The sequence below is a fragment of the Poecilia reticulata genome, chromosome 6 (assembly GCF_904066995.2).
Source record: "Poecilia reticulata chromosome 6, P_reticulata-male-v2, whole genome shotgun sequence".
In the NCBI taxonomy this organism is placed as follows: Eukaryota; Metazoa; Chordata; class Actinopteri; order Cyprinodontiformes; family Poeciliidae; genus Poecilia; species Poecilia reticulata.
This window is the reverse complement of record NC_088835.1, coordinates 31,516,604-31,537,423: the sequence shown is the minus strand read 5'-3', so window position 1 is coordinate 31,537,423 and position 20,820 is coordinate 31,516,604. Positions and strand designations below refer to the sequence as shown.

At 45.5% G+C, this 20,820-nt stretch overlaps 1 protein-coding gene across 2 annotated transcripts in view; it reads right to left on the bottom strand.

Annotated features, from left to right (window-relative positions):
* Nucleotides 1-1,673: 1,673 nt before the first annotated feature.
* cecr2 (CECR2 histone acetyl-lysine reader) overlaps nucleotides 1,674-20,820 on the bottom strand; it is a 43,741-nt gene continuing 24,594 nt past the window's right edge. The window contains exons 3-19 of one of the 2 annotated variants that reach the window (XM_008436487.3): nucleotides 19,830-20,013; nucleotides 18,857-18,984; nucleotides 18,634-18,714; nucleotides 17,044-17,111; nucleotides 16,807-16,970; nucleotides 14,721-14,810; nucleotides 14,495-14,645; nucleotides 13,015-13,144; nucleotides 12,268-12,305; nucleotides 12,096-12,187; nucleotides 11,883-12,009; nucleotides 9,618-9,976; nucleotides 9,381-9,521; nucleotides 6,252-6,963; nucleotides 4,421-5,732; nucleotides 3,491-3,558; nucleotides 1,674-3,378 (exon numbers count right to left, since the gene is read on the bottom strand). In XM_008436487.3, coding sequence (XP_008434709.2) covers nucleotides 3,507-3,558; nucleotides 4,421-5,732; nucleotides 6,252-6,963; nucleotides 9,381-9,521; nucleotides 9,618-9,976; nucleotides 11,883-12,009; nucleotides 12,096-12,187; nucleotides 12,268-12,305; nucleotides 13,015-13,144; nucleotides 14,495-14,645; nucleotides 14,721-14,810; nucleotides 16,807-16,970; nucleotides 17,044-17,111; nucleotides 18,634-18,714; nucleotides 18,857-18,984; nucleotides 19,830-20,013 — 3,829 coding nt within the window. In that variant the 3' untranslated portion in view covers nucleotides 1,674-3,378; nucleotides 3,491-3,506. The remainder of the gene's footprint in view (nucleotides 3,379-3,490; nucleotides 3,559-4,420; nucleotides 5,733-6,251; nucleotides 6,964-9,380; nucleotides 9,522-9,617; nucleotides 9,977-11,882; nucleotides 12,010-12,095; nucleotides 12,188-12,267; nucleotides 12,306-13,014; nucleotides 13,145-14,494; nucleotides 14,646-14,720; nucleotides 14,811-16,806; nucleotides 16,971-17,043; nucleotides 17,112-18,633; nucleotides 18,715-18,856; nucleotides 18,985-19,829; nucleotides 20,014-20,820) is intronic. The other variant, XM_008436488.3, reaches the window with a different exon arrangement.

The window sequence follows — 20,820 nt, the reverse complement described above, 5'->3', positions numbered from 1 at the left end:
AGCCCCGCCTCCTGTGTTGTGATTGGCTGAAAGAGGACGTTCCTCGCTATTTAATTGGTTCATCTGATGTAAAAAGACAACGGCGAGAGGAGGAAAAGGAAATCCATTTTGCATATTATTTTTGTTTTGGTGGGTTTTATTTATCTTCTTATGTTTTAAAATAAATAAAACTGAAAAGCGTTTTACATAAAGAGGATAGAAACTTCTTTTAGCACCTGAATGTATTAATTGTGTCCTTTTAAACTGGTTAATTTCTACGTGGGGTGAGGTTTTAACAGGATGCTGTTGCCTTTTTGATTCAAACATGTGACCCGATCTTCTGAAAAAATAATATTTATAATTATTAATAAATAGGATTTTTTTTTTTTTTAAAAGAACCACCAGTTTATTTCTGTCCTTAGATTTTAGAAAAAACACCAATGTTTTTCAAAAAGAGGATGGGGACATTTTCTTCTGTGATGTTACTGGAAAATTAACAAAAAAATATCAGTTTCCAACTTTATTATTTTTTAGCAAATACAAAACCTGTATTTCTTATCAGGACTGTGATAAAATTGGTTTTATTTGCTGGAGTAACTTTAAGCTCAGGAGTGTCTGAGTAACATTATCTTGAAGCATCACTGTACTAAAGTATCTCTTTAGTAAAAAAACGGAAGTTAAAATAAACATTTTAGAATTTTAATGAACAAAATGTCTTAAAAGTTTTATATATTTTGACTATGACACGTATTTAGAATCGTGTTTTACAACAAGGTTTTCACACCTCTTCTCTGTTTTCTGTTACAGTCTTGTGCAATATATTATTATTAATCTTGTTTTTTGATCAAATAAAAAACTTTCTTTTAACTTTTGGGTCTTTGTGTGAAGCTTTTCATCTGTTTCTGCTGGCACACTTTTTTTCAGGACAATAAAGGTTGTTTATATTTCTATTTCTCTTCATGTTTTTCATTTTTTGCCGTGTAACAACTGAACATTTTTAAATGCGTTCTAAGACTTTTTGTGGGTCACCTGCAGATCTACCTGGACATGGACGTCCACCAGCCTGACAGGCTGGGACAGACAAAGCATGTAGAGCAATCAGCTGGAACAAGTTGCTAAGTTTGAACAAGAATATTTGGCCTGATAAGCAACTTTTCAATTCAAACCTAAATATTTACCTTGCTAATCTAATTAAATATTTGGTTTCAAACCAAACATTTAATTTGCAAACCAAATGGCAAATATTAAGTTCTAAACCTACTTATCTTGCTATCAAACTCTTCAGCTTACTAAACATTTGACTTCAAACTTTTTGAAGATTTCATTTGCTAGCTAAACTCTTAGCTAAGTATTTAGTTAGCCAGCTAAATCTTTGGCCTCAAACTAAACATTTAGCTTGTAAACCAAATACTTATCTTGGTTTACAAGCTAAATGTTTGTCAAACTATTTAGCAAGTATTTTGTCTAAGTTTGTAGATTTAGTTTGTTAATTACATATTTAGTTTGAAACTGACATAAGTGAATGAATAAAAAGCTGAAAAAAAAAGACTTTTCTTTAATCTTATGACAAAATTACTGGTGTTAATTTGACGGTTTCTACAAACCACATCCTCACTTTCAGAGGCTCCACAGGGGAAAGTTTCTGTAATGTTGTGGTCAAACTACAGAAACCTCCAAAAACAGATAAAACTAACTCCGAGTTGAGAAACGTTATTTATTTCTAAGACAGTATAGAAAATAATCCATTCCATTCCCAAAATAATCCGCGTCAGTCAGATAAGAACATGTAAACTCCACTTTAAAAACAAAAAGACCGTTTCCCCTCCTCCCAAAGCCGCCGCCGTCCTCCTGAGATGAAGGACGACGGTTTAAAAACGTCACAGGGAAAAAGTTACATTAAAACAAGTCCAAAAATGTACAAAACATCTTAAAAGAACAAATAAATATGATTCACATTTAATCACGCCTAAATGGGTTTGTCGCTAGTGCAGAGATGGCAGAAGAGGGAGAATCGGCTCCAGTCAACTGGCGGCAAGTACAAACACACACACACACACACACACACACACACACACACACGCACGCACGCACGCACGCACGCACGCACGCACACACACACACACACACACACACACACACACACACACGCACACACACAACCTGTTTAGATGCTACCTGCTATTTTTACATTTCACTACTTTGATAAAACGTCGAGGGAAACTCTCTCCAGTGTTTCCAGACGTCGCATTTATTAAGCGACGTGGGTTCAAATGGACTCCGAACAGACTGGAACCAGATTTCCCATCATGCATTGGGGTTTAAAAGAGATGGTACACTGATGGGGGAGTCTGGGAGGAGAAGAAATGTACGCCAGCCAGCAGCTAGATGAGGTAGATTCAGATCATTACTAAACCGCACTAAAGACTAAACCGCCACAAGTCACAATGAAAAGCAAGAAAACTAGAATTATCATTTATTTTTATCCAAAATGACTTTAAATCAGATGAAGAGAAAAGCAGAATAAGAATCAGAAAAACTAAAACACATTTATGAGAAAAACAAGCAGAAAGGCGGCCGGCTGGGGATAACAGAGGTTTCGGCGTGCTGCTCCTTCCTCGAATGATTCACAAAAATACCCGTAATCTGCATCTGTACACCCTGAGGAGAACCTGACCACGAACAGCAGGAGGAAGAGGAGGAGGAGGAGGAGGACGCCTGAAACTCTGAACACAAGAAGCTTCGCTTTGTGCTGCGTGTCTGATGGATGCGTGTGCAGCGTACCGGCGGGACCTCAGTAGTACAGGGCGGATATCTAATCATTTCAGGGGTTCTGAGGAAGACCACTCAGTTCTGGGGGATCTGGACTGACTGAACTCATAGTGCATAACAGAGAATCACGGAAGCAACCGCTTCCCGTCTGGACATTCGTAAAATCAAGGCAGCGCTGAACGGTGCATACTGAAGTTTAGAGTTATGGGTAGAAACGGCAGGAATCAGAGTCCCTACATGTGCAACTGCGGAGCTGCGCTTGTCGTCTAAAAGATTAACCATACATTCACAGAGAGGAAGAAGGCATCAGCAGGCGGCCGCTCAGGACCCGCCTCTCCTACACCTGAGGTTAAGAGACGACCTGCGGCTGCCCGGCGTCCCTGAAGGCAGCGTCCCCGGCTCTGCACAGGTTGACCTAGTGGTTGTAGGGGTTCCCTTCGTTCCAGGATAAAAGCTCCAGCGTTGGAAGAAACAGTCAGGAGGAAGAGGTTTGATCTCTGAGGCTCAAAACTATTTCACATTTTATTCTGTGTGCTGCGGCAGCTGGTCTGTTGGAGCCTCCCAGCAGGAAACAGCGGCAGCCGCTGGGACGGACTTCCTGTCTGTCCCAGCGGTTTGTTGAATCCGTACCTGAAAGGTGAGAATGAAGGTCAGTTAACGGTCGACTTCAGCCGGTGTTTGTAAACTAAAACGAATAATTTCCTCCATAAATCTCCAGACTGTCGTCAGGTTTTCTACTCACGTTGATCTTCAGATTTTTACAGTCCTTGTTTCGCTCCAGCGCCTCCAGGAGTGGCCATCATCTGCTGCCTGGAACCATGAGAACTTTGATTAGGACCTTTTGCTCCAGCAAACAAACCGCACATTAAAACATTGAAAGTCACTTTAATAAACTGAAGTTACACCTAGATTTGCTTCTGATTGGTTGATCAGTCCCTCATGTCGACTCCAGGAAGCTGGAGCCACCAAGCGGAGGTCTGTCTACAATCCTGGGCCCGACCGAGTCAGAACCAGAACTAATGGACCAGTTTGAACTTCTGTTTAAACCTTTTTGTTCAAAGCACTTCGCCTGGTTTCAACCTAAACTGAGGACCGTGACTGGCAAACAGCTTAATGGAGCATTACTGCCACCTACTGGTGAGAAGTGTGGACTGAACTCCCATCATCTCAAAAGCATGAATGTATTTCTATACTACAGTCTCGGCTGAACCAATCACACAGATTTAAGGAAAGTAAATCATGATGATGAAACTAAAACTAAATTGTTTCTTATTTAAATCCCATCATTGTTGTGATGCTCAGATATTTTATATTAATTATTATGAATGTGGCAATAAACTGTGAGCTGATTGGCTCTTGTGTGAAGTTGTTTTTATCTGACCTTCTGGCCTTCCTGCCTAACTGTCCTGATGAGACGGGCCTCACCTGGGCCGGTGAGCCCAGGTGAGGCCCAGGTGAGGCATCTCACCTGGGCCTCACCTGGGCCGGTGAGCCCAGGTGAGTCCAGGTGAGGCCCAGGTGAAGCATGTCACCTGGGCCTTTTAAAGCTGTCAGATTAATACTAATCCTGAACAAGTTGTTGGACGTAATGAAAGTATCAGGAGGAATAAAGACCAATTTACTTAAAATCTCTGAATTTACCCCCAGAATGTAGAAGAAGCGGATTAGTTACCCCGGGTGCAGGAAGCGCTCCGGCCCCCTCTGCTGGACCATCATGCCCTGGAAGTGCCCTGCAGCTCTGGGGTGTCGGTACAAGGCCATGTGCGTTTGCCCGGGGGGGTAGGGCAGCTGGGGCCGCTGCAGCGCCTCCATCAGGTGTGGGTGGGGCCTCTGGGCAGCGTAGCGGGGGTCCGGGTACGGCTGGCCGGGGTACGGCGTCCCGCCGCCCACCGCCTGGGGCATCATGTGAGGCGGGGGGGCGCCGCCCTGCTGCATGCCGGGGTGCAGCGCTCGGGGGTCATACATGAACCTTGCCGGATGGACGTGGCGCAGCGGGAGCGACGGCGCTCCCCGGTGGCGGGCGGCGGCGTTGTGGCTGTCCAGGTCCAGGATTTCCTTCGGGCTTTCCGGCGGCTCTGAGCTCTCGGCCGTCTGGTTGCTGATTGGACCAGCCGGCGCCTCGGCGCACCCCCCCTCCTCTGAGCCGGCCGGGGACAGCAAGGCGGCGCGGCTGGACCCCGGCGGAGACGCAGTGCTGTCCTTGAAGTGACCGTTGGACCTGGCGGCGCCCACAGGGAGGTAGGCGCTGGGGGCGTCCGGCTGCTGCGGCCGATAGGGGGGCTGGTACCCCTCCCTGCTGAGCGGCGGGCCGTAGTAGCCTGGCTGCTGGTACTGATGGGGAGGGAACATGTTCCTGAGGGGAGGGGGCGGCTGCTGGTAGGGGAAGGCGCTGCTGCCCCCCTGCTGGTAGGCAGGGTGGGGCGGGGCGTTTACGGACTGGCTGGGAAACGGCGCCTTGTTGTAGTGTGCATGGAGGGCGCCGCCCAGGCCGTACTGGGAGGGGGGCGGTGCCACGGGGCTGTAGCCACCTGGCCCCCTCTGGGCCGCGTTGCTCCCTGCGTTGCCCCCCATGCCGCCCCCCATGGGCGGGGTCTGGCTGCTGAACTGTTTGTAGATGCCGGGCGGGGCGGACATCAGGGCCTCCGGGTCGGGTCTGCCGACGGCCTCACAGGGCCGCTGACTGCCCGGCTCTGCCGCGCTGGGCTGGGGGGGCAGCAGCGTGGAGGGGCGGCTGGGCGGCAGGGAGCTGAGCGGGGCGCGCTGCGGGGACGGCTGGGGGGAGGCGGCCTGAGGCCGGGCGGAGCTCTCTGGCGGCCCGTCCGCCCCCTGCTGGCGGGTCTGGGAAATGACCGTCCGCTCCAACCCGGTGGGGCGGCCCGATGGACTCAGAGCGGCGGCCAGTTCCAGGCTCATGGCGTGAACACTTCTTTGTGGCGTTGCTTCATTACAGATGTTTACGTCGTTTTTGCTGTTGGACGTTGGACCTGATGGACAGAAAATAGACGAGTCAGCAGAAAGTCGAGACAAACGCAGATCGACTTCAGGGCTGAAATTATTCCTCAAAGCCTCGTTAATTATCCTGATACCGATACTGTCACACTTCAGCGCAGTGGTCAGTGCTGAATTTTTAAAGATGAATATACTTTCAATAACATATACAGAATAAATGAACAAAATAAAAAGAACAAATAGAAATAATTATTAAGTCTGTGCAAACAAAATTATCCCTAAAAAAGGGCTAGTGGAGACCAAAACACCAGACTGATGACTTGTTCAGTTTTTGGTAGAAAGAGAGAAAAGAGAAATCAGCCAATCATTAATTGTCAGAAGCTGTGAAAGAAGCTGGTGAATATAGGTGAATATTGATGACTATTGAATACTGATTGAGCGACCTGCTGTGAGGGAAAACTAAACCAAGCAGAGGGAGTTCATTCTTTCAGCGTTGAGACGGAAAACGTTTGATTCTGTCAAACAGAAATGGAGGAATGAAAGGTCGTGTCTACCTCTGGGCTCCGTGTCCGCCTGGCCGTCCGTCCCTCTGTCTCCAGTTGGACCCAGCAGCTGAAGCTGTTTGGAGGGAATGCTGCCAAACCCTGATGGGGCCCCCGGCTGATGAAAGCCGCCAGCAGGGGGTCCAGAGGAGGCCGACAGCTGCTGCAGGGCCAGCATCTCTGGGCTCTCCAGCATGGAAGACGACTGAGTCCTGCCAGCCGGGTCCGACTGCAGCGCCAGGGCCCGCGAGGCCGGTGGCCCCAGGGAGCTGGACATCTGATGCGGCGCGTTGTGGTGGTGCTGCGGGTAACCGGCGGCCTCTGGCCACGGCTTGTGTCCCATCGGCGGGGGCATGCCGCCGTAGCTGAAGCCGCGCTGGTTGGCGGCGTTGGGGTTCAGCCGGTCCTGGCCGTTCACGCCGGGCCAAATGCCGGAGGACGAGCCCAGGCCGGGGGACCTCAGGCCGGGGTAGGGGAGCTGAGCGGGCCCCTCGGGGCCGGGAAACCGGCTGGCCATGGGGTGCAAGGAGCGGCCCTCGGGGCGCTGGTGGGACGGGTACATGCTGGCTTCGGGGGGAGGGCCGGGCTGGAGGGCCGTGGGGCGCGGCCCCAGGGACGGACCGTGAGTCGGACCGATGTAGGGCCGCTGCTGTGGAGGGCCCTCGTTAGGGTCCGGCCCCATGGGATACCTGGGGCCCATGTGATGTCCATCAGCCAAATGAGTCTACATAACACAAAAACAGTACTGGGTTAACTGGGCTGACTGGTTTCCATGCACAGCAGGTTTACCGGCAGAGGAACAAAGATTCCTTAAACACGGGGATCCAACATGTCATATTTTATAGTTTTGTCTTTAAAGCTGCAGTAACTTGTATAAAGATTGTTTTACTCTTTTACTGATTTTATTTTATTTTTTAAATAGAGGTTAAAGTTTGTTAAAGCTGACACCATGTTGGGGCCGTTTGTTATAAAATAATCTGTGAAAAACATCCATCTCCTCCGCCTCCTCCCCATTACTGCTGTCTGAAGAACTGCACCAAAGACAACCAATCAGAACCAGGAGGAGGGGCTTAGTGTTGTCAATCACTCTCATGTACTTGCACAATATGCTAATGGCAGAGAAACAGCTTACCGTTACAGGAAACCATTTACACGTCGACATCAGTAGCCAAGCTAACTAGCCTAGCGTTCAAAACAGGATCTGCTGACAGGGTAATCTGTAGCATAGCAAAGAGGAAGGCAGCGACCGCTAAACCCCGCCTCCTTCCTCTGATTGGTTGATTCTGGATAGCTTTGGGAGAAGGCAGAAGAGCTTGATTTTTTTCTCAGTGACAGTTTCATCAAATGTGTAATATATATTTATTTTTTATAAAAGTTACATACTGCAGCTTTAAAAACAGATTACCATGAATCCAACATGTGACAAATTGGTAATGAGGTGTGACCAAACTGTTTTACTTAATTGATAATCCAATAGGAGTAAAAAGGGGGTGAAAGCATGTTAAATTGAGGTGTTGTACCGAGTTACACCACAGGGTGGCGGTGCTTCCTGTGAGACGTTTGGTGCATCCAGGGCCGGATTTACAAGGATGTGGGTCCCTGGGCTGGAAACCGTTTTGGTGCCCTACCCACTAAAGAAAAATGTATTTGCTAATATAAATTTCGTTACATTACACTAATAGGTAAAGCCATACATAACTGATAACTGATGATGGTAAGTTCAATCATCCTTTCACCACTAAAAAACTTCAGTACTGTTTAATTTCATAAAAATCTGAAAATACCATTACAACTCACCTGATGCGACTCTTGTATAAAGCACAATGTCTCCAAAACATGCATTCGTCAATAAAATAAAAATAAAACCTGCGGGGCCCTAAAAACCTGGGCTACTGTCATTTGCCCTGATCATTTCTTGCTCTCTTTCCTAATTATTGGACAACTGCGCATACATTTACTGATTTTATTTGTTTTATTTTATTTTTTAAATAGAGGTTAAAGCAGTTTTGCTATTAAACCATCTTTATCTTTATACTATTTTTAATGGTTACAATAAAACAGAAAGAAAAAAAGAGAAAAAGAAAAACACTTCTGGAAATATTTTTTAGTACATGTGTAAATGAGCTGATGCTACAGATGGTGCAGTGGGAGCAAGTATAAGAGTCTCCGTCTTACTTTTATTTAACTTTAGGGTGGCAAAGTCCATATTTATGATTCCCATAAAGTTTTTTTTATCATATAATATGTTATTGCATCAGCCTCTCTTATATGGGCTATGCTTTAAGAGTGTCATAACTGTTCTACTTTACCAGCATTTTGGCGTTAGCATGCTAGCTGCCCCGCTAGCTTAATGGCTAACTGCTAAACAGTTAGTGGTGACCGTATGGGTCGGTATCTGCCACATTTATAGAGGCATTAATGATGTTTCTCAGGCAGAAAGTTACACTTTCAGTGAGCAAAAGTCTGCTTTTTACGTTAAAGGTTCTAGTCATGAAAACTAATTTTCCCAGAAGCCCCAGAAGTTTTTGTGATGAACAATAATATTGTTTTGAAATGATTTTCGAGTAATATAATGTCAATAATGCAGGAGCACATTCTCACAGATCAATAAATTTAAAATTCTAATAAACATTTTACAGTGCAACTGGAAGGTGTTGTAAAAATCCAAAATAAATAAAACAACAGAAAACAAATAAAATTACTTATGGGTCTCTGTAAGCAAAAAGTCCAATCAAAAAACCAAAAAACCAAACTGGAGACTTTTATCATCCAGTTTTTGGTAGAAAGAGAGAAAAGAGGAAAATCAACAGATCATGCAAAGGGAAATTATTGAGCTGGTTTTAATTCATCATGCGATTAACTTGTCTACTGTTATTGCAACAGGTTAGATTTTAAGCAAAATAAAACAGTTTGTTCATGCCAGTGGCATTATTACTTTTGTATTCAAGCCGATGTTTGATATAAATAAATAAAAAATATGAACTAAAGCTGTGTTATTTGTATTGCGCACCGTAATAAAACATGCTTTACTATTGCTAATTCATTGCATATCCAGCTCTCTGTCAGTTTGGGGGTCCCAGGCTGAAAAAAGTCAAAGACCTCTGGACTCAAAGTTTAAGTGTAGTCTTTATTATTTTGTACCTGCATATTAAAACTGTGAGGGTAGCGGCTGAAGTTGGGGTCTCCAGGCCTCGGGATGTGGACCGGGTAGCCGAAGCGAGGATCCATGGCCATCCTTTGAGCGAACATCTGCGGACCGGGAGGACCAGCTGGAGGACGGAGCTGACAATCAGACATGGAGACGTTAGTTTGGTTTTGTTTCAGGCTCAGGTGCAGGTTCAGGCAGGTGGGGACGGGTCCAGGATGTTCTGTGATCACCTGCTGTCCTGGATGGAACATGTGCTGCTGGTTTGGAGGCAGGCCGTGAGCCGGTCCATGAGCCGGGCCGCTGGCCCAGTGGGGTGGGAGCTGCAGTCGGAGCATCCGGCTGTCCTCTGCCTCTGGAGGAGCGCTGCCTTTTCCCTGCGGATTCCTCTTACGCTGGACCTGCTCCGTGGCCCTGATCAAGCTCTCCGGTCCTAAATGTTTACTGGTCCGGTTTCGCTTCTTGTCCTTCCGTTCTCGGTCTTCCCGGCTGATGTGGAACTCCTCGTCCGTGTCGCCGTCCTCCGACGGGAAGTGTTTCAGCAGCGCCCGGTTGAAGCAGCGCTCCAGAGATTCGGCCATGACGGTGTATTCTGCAGACAGAAACCGACCGTCAGACAACATTCCTGAAGAACAACGGACCTTCCGAAACACTGAACCTTCTGGGACGCATCATGTTTCCTTCCATGAAAATATTCCAGAATAATTTCTAATATCTGGCAGCAATTGATTATTGAAATAAACAACTGGAGTACGCAGAATCAAAACAGGCAGTTTGCTGAAAACACGGCATACTTGCGTTAAATAAGCCAAAATTGTACACAAAATATAAACATTTTGTATTTAAGATAAAAAACAACATTTTTGTCTGTAAATCTACCTAGAACTCCTCTAGTGGAGTTCTGGGAGGTTCTGGGAGGTTCTGGTGAACCACCCGGTTTTCCATTGGTGCGTGTGTGGATCACGGTTCTATTGAGGTTCTCTGGAGGACCAGAACCTTGGATATGGGTCTGTGACTCTTTCCAGACTGATAGATGTTTTCTTTAGAGCAGGTCATGATGTGTTGCTGTTTGAGCTCTTCAGGCCTACTTCATGCTGTCAGCCAGGTTCTGGTAGTGATCTCTGGCTGTCATCAGGTAAAATGTAGCCATAAGCCTCTTGTGGATGAATTTCTCTTTGACACGGGGTCAGGGTTTGCTCGGATGTCTAAAATCATGATGTTTTGCCTCAGGTTCTCTTTGTGAGAGGACTAAATTAGTAAAATGGGGGTGAATACTTTTGCACCTTCATCATCACAGAGCGTATCGTCACTGACCAGCCGGCCCGCTGCAGTCAGCTTCTATCTGTAAGGGACCAGGTCAGAGGGCATGGGTGGGCCCCGTTGGCCCCCCCTGCCTCAGGCCCTGCAGCATCTCTCCTCCCCCGCCGCCCCAGCAGGATGGACGGCTCCAGACGGAGCGCTTAGGGCCTGGAATGTTCCTGTGGCTCTGCAGAGCCCGGGTCCCGTTCAGCACAACTCAATCACTCCCCATTAATCACTGTCAAGGCTGCGCTAGACCCCCTCCAACACGGACCCCCCCCTCCAACACGGAACAACCCTCCAACACGGACCAACCCTCCAACATGGACCCCCTCCAACATGGACCCCCTCCAAAACAGACCAACCCTCCAACACAGACCCCCCCCCCCCCTTCCAACAAAGACCCCCCCTCCAACACGGACCAACCCTCCAACTTGGCCCCCCCCACTACACGGACCCCCCCTCCAACACGGACCCCCCCCTCCAACACGGACCCCCTCCAATACAGACCCCCCCTCCAACACAGACCAACCCTCCAACACAGACCCCCCCCCCTCAAATACAGACCCCCCCTCCAACACAGACCAACCCTCCAACACAGACCCCCTCCTCCAATACAGACCCCCCCTCCAACACAGACCAACCCTCCAACACGGACCCCCCCCTCCAATACAGACCCCCCCTCCAACACAGACCAACCCTCCAACACGGACCCCCCTCAAACACAGACCAACACGGACCCCCTCTAAAAAACACAGACCAACCCTCCAACACGGACCCCCCCTCCAACACAGACCAACCCTCCAACACAGACCCAACCCTCCAACACGGACCCCCCCTCAAACACAGACCAACACGGACCCCCCTCAAACACAGACCAACCCCCCAACACGGACCCCCCCTCCAACACGGACCCCCCCTCCAACACGGACCCCCCCCCTCCAACACAGACCCCCTAAATTTTTGTCACTGAATTATGTTTAAACTACAGTCAGAATGGTAACGCAGTAAATTGCACTTAATTTTATGTTTTTAACATACAAAAAGTCCCAAGCCAGAAGCTTTGCTTTGCTTAGCCTGTATATCTGACGCACAAGCAGCATCACCAGCATAATTACAGAAATCAACTTGATCAATAACTAATGGAGCCCCTCCTCTAATAACCAACACCATGCATGTTTGTGAGGCTGCTGGCTTACCGCTGTCCTCTCCATTGTATTCCACACAGTTTTCAAACATGAGCTTCACGTCTGCAATAAACTCCTCCTTGGCGACGTACTCCCCGTCACCGAGCTTCTTTTCAATGGTGGACAGGTCCATGGGAGTCTGGCAGGGTGAAAGGTCAAATTATTCAATTAGCCTATGAAAACATCACTAAAGATAAATAATGAACTTTATATAAATGAATTTACCTGGATGATGTCATGGTAATTCGGGGCGTAGGAGTCGTCAACAGGCTCTAGGAAAGGCCAGGCGTCTTTGTGAGCTTTCAGGGCCTCCAGCACTGAACACAGGTGGGATCGGGTTAAACTCTTCAGCGCTGATGGGCAGCGGAGGAGCTGCATTGTCATTTTATCAACGTACCTTTGTAAAGAGCGGTGCAGTCATCGTCAATGTCGTAGCTGTAGAGGCAAAGATTGGACATGAGCAACACTGAGCACGGCGCCTTGTTAACGCAGAGGAGTGGAAGGAAAATGGAAAAAAAACTCAAACATTTCTGCAAATAACAATCTGAAAAGTGCGGCAGAATTCAGCCTCTGTGTGAATATGTTACAGAATCACGTTTAGCAGCGAGACGCTTACTTTTCAACCAGTTTTCTTTCAGTTTTGCTCCAAGCTGAGTCAGACTGGGAACACCAGCTCAGAGAACCATCAGTTTCCAGTTTGAGATGTACTTTGACTAGGCCATTCTAGCACATGAAAATGCTTTGATTTGAACTATCTCTGCCTCAATCCCTGTACTTAACTGGCCACCGTTACTCACGCTGCTCTCCGACCTGCATTATTTGCTGTCATTTCCACTGATAACTTTATATTTTCTCAGTTTTTTCTCTCCATAGAAGCTGCGCCTGGTCTGGCTGTTGGCTATGATTCATGGAAGTTGACATGATGCTGCCATCAACTAAACGACTCCCTCTCCTGCTGTTAACTTTTCCTTTCAAGTTCTCCTGGTTCAGTTATTCAGAAAACAATGTAATTTTGAAAACCCTCCATTTTTCTTCCACTATCCCATAATACTTCACTTCGTGATGTTTTTATCAGTCAAAATCTTGATTAAACACATTGAATTTTCAGCGGCAACTTGAGGAAGAGTTTGATTTGCGTTCTCACAATTCTTTGCTCTTCCGTGTCCTCCTGACGGGGGAAGACGGCTCCAGGTTCAGGAGTTCGGGTGGAAGATCTTTTCCCTGGGAGAGCAGCCAGGCCTTCTCCTCACGCATCTTCCGCCTCTTCGCTCGCTCTGAGGGAAGCCAACAAACACACGGTTAGCTCCACAGACGACTTTAAAAACCCACCGCGTAGCGGCTTCAGGGAAACGCAGTTTCCTCAGGCTTTGAAGTTCAAGTTTAAACCGTCTTTGAGGCCGTCAGCATGGCCGGTAAAAACCAGACCTGAGCTGCCAGAGAGGAGCGGAGCGAAGACGCATCAGCTTCCAACATGAACGGCCGAGCGGCCCGCCAGACCCCCTGCTGGGGGGATTAAACATGTCTGACGGAGAATATCTACAGTCCAGAGTGGAGGCCAGATCCTGATGCCCTATGGCAAGCTGCTTTGACATAAAATCAGATTCACTTACATTCCACATTTCTGAAATTTGTTTATGACTAGACACATTAGTTAATTAAGATACATATAATCACGATCAGATTAGTAGACATAGTCATAATTCTAATTAAAAGTATGTTAAATGTATTTTTAAATTAGAATGGTGTAAATTAAATGGTGGATATCTTGAAAGTAAATAATGACTCAGTAAAGCCAGCTTAGCGACATCCAGAACTGTAATTTTGACTCGTAATGAATCTTTTTAAGATATCTACAAATGAATTAGAGACATCTGAAACTTTGATTTTGACTAACTGGAATGATAATTCAAGATATCTGCATTTACATTCTGACTAGTAAGACGAACAATTCAAGGTGACTTAAATCACTTTTTTTAGTCAATATTTCTTTCAAGATGAGGTCACCAAAAATGACATTTTTAGATATCTGAATTAAGAAATTGGGCTCAAGCCCTGTGGCGTTGTCACTGAGCTGTCCAAACGGTTATCTGCTACGTTTTGGGTTTCCTGCACTAGAAAAGAAAAAATAAATAAAATAAATCATGCATTATTGAGCTTGTTTTAATTAATGAGACTAACTCATGTATTGCTTATTGCAACAGGCCTAGTTGTATCTATCTGAAACTCAACCTTAGGTATCTGCATTGTAATTACAGATTGTCAGACAAAATCAATCTTATGCTAAAACTGCCTGCCATAGCTGCTCATCCATAGAAACATCCTTGATGTTCCTCCGCTGGAGAACAATCAGCAGTTCGTTAAGCCCTGACAGGAGACATCAGAGGCAGAGGATCCTCTGATTAAAGGCTTTTCCATCCCGTCCGTAAATCATAAAGCTTGTAGAGTCACTTCGCCTCTCAGGGAGCAAACCACAGCAGGTGTGATCCTGTTACTACAGGATCACACCTGCAGCTGGCAGGTCGCTGGTGAGACGATAAAAGTTCAACAATTCCCACCAAACCCTGTTTATCTCAGAAACTGTAGAAACATCTGGACAGAGAGCAGCTCCGCCCGCCCAGCCTCACCCTCCACAGCTTTCATCTTCTCCAGCTTCTCCCTCTGCTGCTCCTCCTGCAGGAGGCGCTCCTCTTCCCGGCGCTGCTCAGCCAGCAGAACCTGCCGGTCCAGTTCTTCGTCTTTCCGCCTCTCCTCCTCTGATCTGGCCTTCAGATTGTCCTGCAGGCATAAACAGGGGAGTTTTACTCTGCGTCGTCAGGAAAACACGCCATGCTCCATGTGTGACCGTCGCACCTCTTTCTCAGGTTTAATGTGGTTTTCAGAGAACCACTGCGAGGTCCGGACCGGCGCTGGGTCCAGTAACTTCTGCTTCTGCTCTCGCTCCTGAAGAAAAGAAAAGCACAGATTTAGTTCTGTTTCTAAAACTCAGGCAGGGAAGATTCATTTTGCTCCGACTTTAAGTGCTCAGTATCACAACTCCTCCTGTTTGCTGATTGGCCAGGATGAAATTAAACCTGGAGAAATCGATCTCAATAGGAGAAAGGCCAGACGGAGCACTGAAGGGAGATGAGATTCAAGCGGATTTGCTTAGGAAGATGCCAGAAAGGCATCAAGTCAAACTAAAGTTAAAGTTGCAGATGTTTTTCTGTTAAAGGGGAGTTTTTCCTGCCCACTATCACCTGCACTTGGTCAGGTAGTCAACTGAACCCAAGGGTGGATGTGTGTGTGTGTGTGTACTTGTTTAACCAACTAACCAACCAAATTAGTAATGGTTTAATTGTTAACTCTAAAAACAAGTCAGAGCAGTAACTAAGTCAAAACTGTACAAATATAAATGTTTCTGTTCCACCCAGAACGCCTTAAGTGGAAGTTTTAGCTTCACTTGGTTCAAATTTGGAAAAATCTCATATTAAGCACATTTTGCTTTCCAATCATTAATTGACAACTTAATCCCCAGATCAGTCCCACAATGTACTGATGCCAAGTTGAGCAGAAAGGGTCGAGCTTTTCACCTGTTGATGTTAGAAGAATCGTTTTAGCTGCAGCTGACCAAGCGTACGCTAATGGATTGATATTCTAGCATTTTAACCAATAAAATGTTTCTTATATAAAAAGGAAATGAAATATTTCTTTATGTACATTTTTGATGTCTTTCTAATGTTGTGTAAAAAAGGCTTAAACTGATTAATAAAAAATGAGGAAGGTCAGGCTTAGACTGTACAAACTAATGGAAGCATAGTGAGACAGGAGTGTGTGTGTGTGTGTGTGTGTGCGCGCGTGTGCATTCATAGCTGGAAAGTAAAGAGAAGAAGAAAGAGGTGTGTGGGAAAGGAGGAGGAGATAAATGACAACAGTGGAAAGAAGAAGAAAGCAAAAGGAAAGCCATGTTCCCCATGCGCAGAGCAGCAGCCTCTTTAATTCTGACTAATTTCAGTCAGAAACACTGATGAGTCCCCAGGATCGTCAGCTCCACCCAGACCCGTTAAACGGCTGTCGACATGTGGAGGGAGAGGCTTCAGCCACCTTAAAGGGCCAGCATCATGCGTTTTACAGGCACTGGTACCATTTCACAGCACAATCAAGTAACAATATTACCTTCAGGTGTTGTAATAATGCTGTATATATCAAATTTGACTTCCTGATTTAACTCCTGGGTTTGGGCCTCTGTCTCTTTTAAAACTCCTGCCATTTCTGGCTCCTCTATTAACCATTTAACAACGTTTATACCAGCGTTGCTCTGAGCAGCAGCTCCTATAACGAGCTCAGCAGTTCCAGGTGTTTGCCAATTGCTGCTGGCTAGTCTGAAGGAGCTGAGTCTGGGTGGCGGAGCTAGGTACACCCAGGCATTTGGGAGAGCTGAATGGTTGCCATAAAGGATTTCTCAAACATAAAAGAATCAAAGCAACAATCCAGGTTTTTTTTAATGCTGTAAAGCACAAAAAAGCAGATTTTACATAATACTGCTCTTTAATTCTGACTAATTTCAGTCAGAAACACTGACTGAAATTAGTGTCAGTCAGTGTTTCTGACTGACACTACCACATTTACCACATTTACGTATGTGGTAAATGAAATTTTACCACATACGTAAAATTTCATTTACGTATGTGGTACCCTAATTTAGAGATTAACACTGAAAAACTTCAAATATAGAAATGCATTTTTCTGAAGTGAATTCAAACTAATTTAGGTTTGAAAGAGATGGACATCTGAACAGATCTGCTTCTTGCTGACTTTGGGTAAACTGTTCAGATAAGGTTCTGCAGAGATTCTTCTCAGTTGTCGGCCTCTGAAGCTAAATAACGATCAGATGAGTTTCTGTCAGAGGAACCTGCAGTAAGGGAACCGTGAGTGGTGCCAACGCGTTTCCAGCTCTGACCTTGTGCTCGATCATGGTGCTGATCTCAGGCAGGAAGTTCTGGCTGATGACGCGGTGAAGATGGCGGTCCTGTGGGGACGTTCTGTCCTTGATGCTCTCCGCCAGGCTGATCCACTGCTCCTCCGTGTCACACACCAGAGACCAGGAGCCTCGCTGACGGCCTGCTGGAGGCACAGTGGGGGGTTTGATTCAAAGGTAGACATGATGATGGCAAACAGACAGGTGACCTGATCTCACCTGCACTTGGAGGAAAGTCATCCAGCCCACTGTCTGACTTCACATCTGTCCCCTCACTTTCATCTTCACTGAGCAAAACAAATGGAAGGAGATAAATAAACCAATAATCTGCTGGAACGGCGATCTACAACACACCTGGATCAAAAAGCCGAGTCAGCAAATGCTGCCAAGGCCTGGTGATTAAAGCTGCACAGGTCATGACAGTATTTGTTTTCTCCCAGTGCTAACTAGAAACAACCAATCGGAGCCAGGAGGTGGGTCTTAGCGCTGTCCATCATGCCCATGCAGCTGCTGCTACCCTCCCCCCTCCTGGTCATGTCCTTGCTCTCTGCAGCGCTACAGCTTTTCCCCACCAGCAGAGGCTGGCGGGGAAAATCTAGCTAAATCTAGCTAGCATAGCCATCAACGACAACGCATAAACGGTTTTCCTGCAACAGTGATTTGTTTCTCTTTCATTAAGACATTTAGCAGTGTGTACATGGTGTTGATTGACAGCACTAAGACACCTCCTGGTTCTGGTTGGTTGTTTTTGGTGCATTTCTTTAGATGGCAATAGTAGCTCAGGAAGGAGATCAATGATTTCACAGGTTATCAGTCTCAAACTGTCATGACCTGGTGATAGGTTTAGGAAATATGTTAAAAAACAACATATTTTTTAATAAAATTAACAGAATGTAGCTTTAACTATTCATTTGATTTGTTTTCATTTGTTTTCAGGTAATTGGATGGATGGATGGATGGATGGATGGATGGATGGGTGGGTGGATTAATGGATGGATGGATGGGTTGGTGGGTGGATTGATGGATGGATGGATGGATGGATGGGTTGGTGGGTGGATGGATGGATGGATGGATGGATGGATGGATGGGTTGGTGGGTGGATTGATGGATGGATGGGTGGGTGGATTAATGGATGGATGGATGGATGGATGGGTTGGTGGGTGGATTGATGGATGGATGGATGGATGGATGGGTTGGTGGGTGGATGGATGGATGGATGGGTGGGTGGATATGGATGGATGGATGGGTTGGTGGGTGGATTGATGGATGGATGGATGGATGGATGGATGGATGGGTTGGTGGGTGGATGGATGGATGGATGGATGGATGGGTGGGTGGATGGATGGATGGATGGATGGGTGGGTGGATTAATGGATGGATGGATGGATGGATGGATGGGTTGGTGGGTGGATTGATGGATGGATGGATGGATGGGTTGGTGGGTGGATTGATGGATGGATGGATGGATGGGTGGGTGGATATGGATGGATGGATGGGTTGGTGGGTGGATGGATGGATGGATGGATGGGTTGGTGGGTGGATTAATGGATGGATGGATGGATGGATTCTGGGTTCCCATTCACTGTAATCCAGTTAGTCTGTGTGGAGTGAAGCTACATGATGTTGATCCTAATTACTGGGATAAATGTTGATGATAGGATTGATTTCTGGCAAGTAATTTGAATTATTTTCAGACACAGTGAAGGTTTTCCTTCAGGGAAAAACACAAGAGAGTCTAAGAATGACTAAAAACACGACCAACAGCCTTTAGAGCTGACATGTGCAGAACATGATACTGTTCACATTTACCTTAGATTATTGTCGTCTAGCTTTCGTTTCTTTGGCGGTCTTCCTCTCCTCCGCCTCTCTGGTAATGTTAGATCAAATTCACTGGAAGAACATTTTAAGGAGCTTAATTAGCTGCTGGATGCTCAACGAGCCTGTAAACGCGTGTTAAAGTCCTGTTCCAATTACCCGCTTCAACATCCCCCATTAAACCAACGGAAACCTGATTGCTAACGTCTAATCTCACCTGAGACTCTCAGCTTTCCTGTCCAGTGGCTCCTCTTTGTACATACGAGTGCCATAGAAGTACCAGTAGAGGGCGCCGTCTCCATCTTGCCCCAGGGGTTCCACCCTCAGGCTGTCTGCATCCAGCCCCTGCAGGAGGAGACCAAATTCAAATCATATGTTTTGAGCAGTTAGTGGTTAATGCCATTCAGTCCTTTGAACGAACCCATTTATTAATCCCACAGAGACAGGAGGGAGTTTTATGGAGAGCAAAGAGTGCCAAATTACAATAAATAAATAACTTCTGAAATAGTTACTTAAATGTGTTATTCATTTTTTAAAACTGAAAATAAGGAAATAATTTATTAAATCATGAAATAATTACATCTGGGTTTTCAAAAAGGAAATCTATACACTTAATTGAGACATGTAATTAATTCAATATTAAACTATTTATTTCAAGTTTCAAGAAATGAATGGCATTAAATAATTATTTCATGAGTTATTGATTGTATTTTGCACTCTTCAATCTACATATTGTCTGTCTGAGAAAAATAACTACAATAAACCTTTTGATATTTTTATCTTTATCTTTTTTTTTATATTTTTTATTATTTTAAATAAAACATTCACCTTTCTTAAATCACATTTTCTTACTTTCTTAATATTTTTAGTATTATCTTAGATATATTTCATCACCACCGGCTCCAGAGTCTATGAACAGGATAGGGACGTTCAAGCCTTGGCTCCAGCCTGTTATTAACCAAATTATTGTTTTCTATTCTGTAATGTTGTTAATTTACCAAAGTGAGTCTGAAATCTGAATATTGATCCCGAGTTCAGACATAAAAAAAGATCCTTTGGAATTTGCCTGATTTGAAACTGACCAACTGCAAACCTCACAGGCGTAGAAAAGTTAAAAAGTTAGATAAATTGAAGTTAAGGAGGAAAGCCGTTTCTTTTTAAACCACAACATGACTCCACGTTTAACGGACCTTCAGCAGGTCGAAGACGTCTGCAGCATCCAGGCGGTAGTCGCACAGCCTGTGCAGCAGCTCCACCTGAGTGCGAGGGTGGAGGCTGTCGAACGGCCCGTCCCGCAGCGGGTTGGGCTTCCCCTCCTCCAGCTCCCACCTGTAGCTGATGATGTCATCCAGGTAGCTGCTGAACGTCTGGGGGCTGAACACGACAGAGGCTCTGTGACAGTCTGCCCAACAACTGGAAGCTATTACATAATATTCTTCAAATTTGTGATCATTTATATGCGATGCATGTTTGAGTTCGTCGTCTTTATTAATATTTAGATTTAAAATAGAAAAAACTGAAAACAAAGTAGGCACAAAGCTACTGGTGGGCTTGTTTAAAAAATGTTAACCGAGTTACTTGCAGGATAAGTAATTAATTAATCACATTTTGGTTGAAAACTACATAATCAAAAAATAAGCAATTGAATAAACAGACATATGATCTGAACATCAAAGATATTTATTGCTTTTAATCTGTTTTTCAACCATCAGGTTGGAACAAAGTGTTTTTCTATCCATTCCTCTTCATCCAGTTTCTCTCCTTTTAGCACAACAGTCTTTTCCAGCGCCCAATCGGATCGTTTAGAAGCAGAAATGGGTTGAGAAAAGCAGCTTCATTGCTGCTGTTAGCGGATGAAGCTGGCGTGTCAGATTTACAACTGGCAGGAAGCCAAAACGTATTAAAGCTGAGCATCGGTAGAAACTTTTAAGGGTATTTTTAAAAAGATGCCGACTGAAAGGTGCACGTGTTTCAGCTAAAAATGTAATGTCAGTTTTGTCCTCTGCTGTATTGTTTTTGTTTGATGTTTATTGTTATGTAAGCTGCTTGGTCTTTCCATGTGTTCTTCCCTCCCTGCCAGGTTGTTGTTGTTAATAAGTTCTTAATAACTTTAAGACCAGTTATTAACATATTTAAGACCAACTTGTGTTTTTTTCTAATGAATTTAAAACATTTAAAGGC